Source organism: Periophthalmus magnuspinnatus, chromosome 15 (genome assembly GCF_009829125.3).
Source record: "Periophthalmus magnuspinnatus isolate fPerMag1 chromosome 15, fPerMag1.2.pri, whole genome shotgun sequence".
Taxonomy (NCBI): Eukaryota; Metazoa; Chordata; class Actinopteri; order Gobiiformes; family Gobiidae; genus Periophthalmus; species Periophthalmus magnuspinnatus.
The window spans coordinates 31,682,944-31,689,951 of NC_047140.1; the positions used below are offsets into that span (position 1 = coordinate 31,682,944).

Sequence of the window (7,008 nt, forward strand, 5' to 3'; positions counted from 1 at the left end):
TTTGGTCTTTACAAAAAAATAAATAAACTCGACCTGAGAAAAACTCGTCACATTTGAACATTTTGTTTTCCCGTTTGGTCCAGAGTCGCTCGATCCAAATGACGTAATGTATATGAGAGTAAATAATCCGGACATCCCGCTGTTTCCTCCGCGGGGCCGATCTGTCGCGGCGCCCGTCCATTTCCAGGCCAATAAAGCCGCCAGTCGCCGCCGCCGGCCGATCACGACGCCTCCGTTTGTCACAGGACCAACGGGGCGCGGCGTAACGACACGGCGGGACGCACTTTGTTTTGTCTCTATTCACTTCTCCTTGTCCTGGATGGCTTCCTCCGGGGCACCTGGTTTAAATCACTTTATATCGCTGACTCCACTTTTACAACGCCATCGTTCAGGAGACGGCGTGCGGCTCCAGACCAGGAAATACTCACATCCATCGCCCTCGTTTCATTACTGCTCTGTGCGAGTGCTCGGCGTTGCACCTCGGCTTCGATTCAGCTGAAATATTGGTGATTCACGTTTGATTACATCGCCCCGGAGAGTTTTTACAACCTAAGAGCCGGACTAAGAGCCGGCTCTCGGTCTAAGAGCCGGTCGACGTCTGGGATCTGAACACAGCGACAAATCAGAGTAAATGCTTCAATATCGTGAAAGTTTCTCAGCCTTGAAACACTCGAAACGTTTCTGTGTAGAGTTTTTCTTTTTTATACATTTTATTCTTCAAGAGTTTTATTTTACAAACATAAAAAGACACAAACGCAACAAAACAGTAAACGAACAGTCGCAGGATCAGACGTGTTCTGGTCTAAACCGAACAGAAGATTTACATTTTTGTCCCAGATCTTTTCAGGTTCATCCTTCTGTCCATTCTGGTCTTTTCCATGACACAGTTTAAGTTCTCCAGGTCGCTCCAGTCGTCCAGCACATGCACCACTAATACTACGAATCCCAGAATGCTTTGCTACAAGGCACAGAGTAAATCAGAGTGAAGCAAACTGAGCTTGAATATATGTTTTATATATTATGTTTAATATGTTTTCTCTGTGCACTTTTTCTACTCCGAGGTGTGGACTGTTAATAGTTTGAAAATCTAATTTTCAGTGAAGGAAATTATTAGTAGTAGTAGTAGTATTTATTTATTTATTTATTTATTTATTTATTTATTTATTTATTTATTTATGTATTTATTCATTCATTCATTCATTTATTTATTTATGTATTTATTTATTTATTTATTTATTTATTTATTCATTTATTTATTCATTTATTTATTCATTTATTTATTTATTCATTCATTTATTCATTTATTTATTTATTTATTCATTTATTTATTCATTCATTTATTTATTCATTTATTTATTCATTTATTTATTTATGTATTCATTTATTTATTTATTCATTTATTTATTCATTCATTCATTCATTCATTCATTGATTTATTTATTCATTTATTTATTCATTCATTTATTTATTCATTCATTCATTTATTTATTTATTCATTTATTTATTCATTTATTTATTTATGTATTCATTTATTTATTTATTCATTTATTTATTCATTCATTTATTCATTCATTTATTTATTTATTTATTTATTCATTCATTTATTTATTCATTTATTTATTTTTTGTTTTGTGAAAAAAAAGATTTGCTTTAAAAAGGAACTTGAAAGGCTACAGAGAGAGACTTTTAGATTTTGGGTTTAAGCAAAACTAAAGTTTGTTTTGATGAAAAGGTTAAACTTCACACGTCGGGTTCGTCTCTTTGGCTGTGAATTTGTCTCAGTCGTTCATTTTGGCCCCGTGTGAATCTGAGGGTTTAAAATAAAAATATAAACACTTAAACATGACAAAACACAAAAAGACATTAAAACAAAAAGATAAAGAACTTAACCCAGTTCTCTCCTCCTCATGGTCCACGACACAAGGCTTTAAAAATGTCCGACACAGGCCACGCCCCCTCAGGTCAGAGCGGATGAACCAAATTAAATCTCTTTAAACAAACAGGTGTGAGGTGTTTGATTTAAAGCTCGACTCACTGAAAAACTAAACAAACCCGGGACACTTCTGATTAGTCGGATATTGACAAATTACTGGAAATGAACGAATGTGAATAAACTAAATTTAAGGTGATATTAAAGGGAAAAGTCTCACTCTGTCAGATTGATGCTGTTTACCCGTTTACCGCAGACTCTCTCTCTTTTCCTTCGTTCATTACAGTCGTTCCTCCTCCTCAGGGATAAACAGAGTCGGCCCCAACTGCAAATTATGGACAGAATAATGTTAACGCGATTAAAGAGTTTCACTTGACATTTTGCTGCTCCTTCACGATATAGATTTTGTTCATATTTGTGTCTCATGCAAATAAACAAAACAATTAGGTTTTTAAATGCCAGCTCAGACCGGCTCGTTATTAAAAATCAGACTCGTGTTTAGCGCTTTGGTTCATTTGATAAACTCAGATCAGAGAAGAGGCGGCGCTAAAACAAGATCGACTGGGGTTTAGGGTTCGGCTCTTTTATGGGATCCTGTCGTAACGTCCGGAGGAGCCAAACATCGGGAAAACAGTTCGGTCACTGGGCGTTGATTGCGGCGTCGGGCCCTGGGGTGTTCGTGTCGGTTGAGGTGAGCTGGGTCGGAGGCGGAGGTGCACGGAAAGTCCAAGGAGCAAAATCTGGTAAAAATAAGAAAGAGCAACCGAGCACGGAGAGCAGAGCGCAAAAAACGAGAAAGTACAACGAGGAAACGGCGACGATCTGGCGGCGAGTGTAGGAATCCTCCGCCTCGTAGAAATCACAGGTGGGGGCGTGATCAGGTGCAGGTGTGAGGAGGTGGTGCCAGAGTCTCCACCCAGCTCCAGACACAGACACGGAGCTGGGCGGAGGAAGACAGCACAGAAACACACAAGGACAGACTGGAATTTATTTTTTTAAAGGGACAATGCACATTAATCAACATCACAAAAAAAAATGTAAATGTGCCTGAGTTAGCTGACTAGAGCTAATTTTCATCGGTTGTCCCAGGGCCAGATGTAACAAGGAAACCAACAATGAAGAAAACATTTCACATCAAAAACATTCAAAGATAAGAATTAAACATAATGAAAGACAATATAATGTGGATATAATTAAAAATATGTACATTTACAAATACATATTTACAATTAATGCTCACAGGACTGAGTTTCCACAAGCCATTTTTTGTCATTCTTTTTAAATGAGAAGAATGATGGAGACTCTAATGGCTTCACTTTTCCACTGCTGCTTTGACTAAAGGCTGATCTTCTGTGAGAATAACACAGTCTGCCCTCGCTGCTCCTCTGGTCACTCACTACATCTAAACTTTACCACATCACCCAGTGCCATGTTTGATTTTATAGACCAAGCAGATGTTTTTTAAATTTAACCAAATTATTCCAGTTCAGCAAATTGTATTTTTGTAGAATAGATTCACGACAGATCTGAATCTTTTGGCTCCGTTAATTTCAAAGAGCCGTTTAAAACACTGACTCTTTGACTATTTATTTATACGACAGAAAGACTCATTTTATCTACAAACTGATCCCAGAGCGAGTGTTCACGCTGTGGAACGATGCAGAATCGAAACAAAACATCACAGTAATAACAGGCCTCGTTTAAAAATCTGCTGTGATGATTTTTTTGTGCATGAATTTGTCCCTTGTGTCCCCTGCGCTGATTCTGTGTTGATTCTTATGTGGGTTCAACATTAATCTGTGTAAAAATGCAGAAAAAGAGAAAGATTCAGTTCTTTTAAAAGACTTTCACATGAAGGAATCGTTCAAAAGAGCCGGTTGTAGAGACACTGAACCCACAGCCCAATGTAAATGTAAAAGGCTCCCGCTGCGGCGCCATGTTCCTCGTTTAAGTAAAGACACAGTTCTCGTCCTGATCACCGCGGCCTCCTGCTCGGTTGTTTTGGAGCAAATCCACTGTAATCTCTTGTTTTTGTGGAACACTGAATAAAACCCTCACTGTTGGTTTTCACGGGCGCTTTAGGGCCGCCACCCGCCGCGCCGAAGGTTAACGAGACACATTTTTAAGCCAATTACATGATGCAGTGGAAAATCAGTGCACTGGTCAAGAGAGGAATCTGCAGGTGCTGCGCTCGGATGAACAAGAACTAAAAATAGTTCTGTTTTACTCGCCCGTGTTCCCATAAAGATGAGCCGAGCCGTCAGGAGCAGATCTGAGGCTCTGTAATCTCATTAATTAAAAGTGCTTTATTACAGCCTGGACAGACGAGGCGTTTGAACACGTCTCCATCAGGAAAATGTCACTAATCACCAGCTGCTGGGTTTAAACACTGATTAGGTGATTGTTTGTCATGTGACCAGAATGACAGCAGAATATGGAAGTTCTACAAGAAAATAACCACCACAGCCATTAACGCCACCACAGTGTGACAGTGAGGACAGCGCCTGAGCTCACACTGTGGATAATGAACCCAACCTCATGTTCTGCAGGATGAATCTGTTTATGGAGAAGATGAGAACATGAGGGAGGACTCGTGTAGAAGAGATAACATTTCTAGTTGTGGTTTTAATTGCAGTTTCATCGTTTATTGAAGGGAAAGTGCGTTGTTTTTTAGATTGTGATGAGACAAAATGAGCTGCAGACAAGTGAGAAAACAACCTGCAAATGGGGATTGTTCATTTTTTTATTTTTATTTTTTTATTTTTTTGTTTATTTTGGATTGTTAAAATATGACTGTGGAAAGCCAAGGTCCACTGTGCACAAGACGAGTGAGAAACAGAGAATCTGAGCTGATTTTAAGCCAAAAAAAAAGTAGCCTACTGCATCTCAATATCATAACACAATAAAACAATCATCTTAATGACCCACAAAAACAATACAAACACATTATTTATTATTTAACAGAACAGAATTTCCACTACAAGCCCATTATTAGTCTCCTTCTGTTTGTGCTTTTAGTGGAAAACGGGAAACTCCATCGGAACCTCCCACCACCAAACGATTGTTTCGCCCGGAACCTTTTTCACGTGGGACACACCGGAAGTGCTACGTTCACCGTGTGGAAGAAGCGGCTTCTCTTTGTAAATTCACTTCTGCTTTGATCATTTCTGTGGTGTAAGTTGACTTTGTGCGTTTTTAATGTGTGTGATATTAAGTTTGTAGCAGGTCGAGAGAATGTTTTTATCTTTATTTAGTCTGTGCAGCTGCTGTGGTTGTAGCATGCTAATGTTGAATGAGCTAACGGCTAACACACTGTAAATACAGCGTGTTCAGAAACATTAACTCTGTCTCAAACCAGCTGAACAAAGAAGGATTTTATGAAGCTAAATTATTCCCTGATTGTGGGAAAATGGACTGATGTGGCCGGAGTTTTATTTTATTTTTGTTGTTGTTTTTCCTCGAGTGATGCAGAAAAGAGGGATCCTGTCTGTGTGGATGCTCATGAGTCTCAGTTTGGGTGGAAACACTGGTTATTCGTGGTTATTTGCATCTCTGTGTCTCTTTGTCACACCTTAAGAGTTTAAAATGCGTTTTTGTTCTGTAATAAATAAAATAAATACCTAAAGTTATCCATCCATAATTATATATTGGCAGATCAGCACAATTCACAACATCAAAACTTGTTATTTATTTATGTTATTTTCTCCAGCGGCCGACTCCTGCACCATGACAGACCGGTACAACATCCACAGTCAGCTGGAGCACCTGCAGTCCAAGTACATCGGCACCGGACACGCCGACACCAGCAAGTGGGAGTGGCTCGTGAACCAGCACCGAGACTCGTACTGCTCCTACATGGGACATTTCGATTTACTCAACTACTTTTCTGTGGCCGAGAACGAGACCAAGGCGCGAGTTCGCTTCAATCTAATGGAGAAGATGCTCCAGCCGTGCGGGCCGCCGGCGGACAAACCAGACGACGCCTAGTTTCAACGGCCTCAGTGTCCACGGAGGATGTGTTGGTTTTGCTGGACAATGTTTGACCACTCCTAAACTCAAACACAATTTTCAAGAGCCCGAATCAGGTTGTTTTTGTTTGTTTTTTTTATCTCTGTTCTAATGTCGTTTCCTCGTCACACACAGACCTGGAGTTGTGTTTTTGTTTCATTCTCACACGTTTAACACACAAACCTGCAGATTTAGGCTGAGAAAACGCTCTGTTCCACCTTGTGATGTCATCGTGTGGTGATACAGGAAGTGCTCCGCTGTGTTTTTAAACTCCACACACCTTCATTTCTAGAATCATTTGGATCATTTCAGCCAATCTGGAATTTCAAATCTCGACTGAACTAAAGGTAAAAGGAGCTGTTCACTTGAAAAAAAACTACCACGTCATGACATCACAAGGTGGAACGGAGCATTTTGAGCTTTGGGGATGTTACAGACTGATAATAAAGTGTGACTCGTGAAACAAACACAGCTCCAGGTCTGTTTTTGAGGAGGTTGCAGCTTTATAACGCGACTTAAAGCTCATAAGAGTCTATTTTGTGTAACGTTGGACCTTTTTAAAGGGGCCAGATCTGTACAGATATTTTATGGTGAAGGTTAAACTGTTTTAACATCGTCATTATTCATTTTCAAGTGTGAATCATAAAATCTGTACAGCTATAGGACCTTGTATCTCAGGATGTTTTTGTATCACTTTTTCCACTTAATTAAATGCAGCCTTGAAATTAAAATGTAATTAACATCCCTGTTTTCTTTCTGCAAATGTGAACGTTCAGAATTCAGTGGAGTTGGGACGAGATACGATGACATTTTGACGTGATTTGTAATAAATAAATTGTGTGGTTAAGGTCACGGTTTTGGTCTTGGTGTTTATTTCATGTTTTTCTGTGAATGTAGCTCTGCAATTTGGAACTAAAGCCTCTTAAAAATGTATCGACGGCACTTTGTCCAATATGGAGTTAACACGACTGACTGAGCTTCAGGAGCACGACCAATTCCATTTCAATTTAATTTATTTTTGTAAAGCCCAAAATCGCAGCAGCAGCAGCGTCGCCTCTTAGGACTGAACA

The 7,008-nt window shown here is 39.5% G+C and overlaps 1 protein-coding gene across 1 annotated transcript; it reads left to right on the top strand.

The window, feature by feature from the left end:
- The first annotated feature begins 5,018 nt into the window (after positions 1-5,018).
- sf3b5 (splicing factor 3b, subunit 5) lies at positions 5,019-6,789 on the top strand. The gene is made up of 2 exons (XM_033979726.2): positions 5,019-5,104; positions 5,640-6,789. Exon 2 carries the CDS (start codon positions 5,657-5,659, stop codon positions 5,915-5,917), a length of 261 nt encoding a protein of 86 aa, XP_033835617.1. The 5' UTR covers positions 5,019-5,104; positions 5,640-5,656; the 3' UTR covers positions 5,918-6,789.
- Positions 6,790-7,008: the final 219 nt, after the last annotated feature.

Coding starts and splice junctions, on each gene's coding strand:
- sf3b5 (XM_033979726.2), top strand. CDS start 5,657: ATGACAGACCGGTACAACATCCACAGTCAGCTGGAGCACCTGCAGTCC.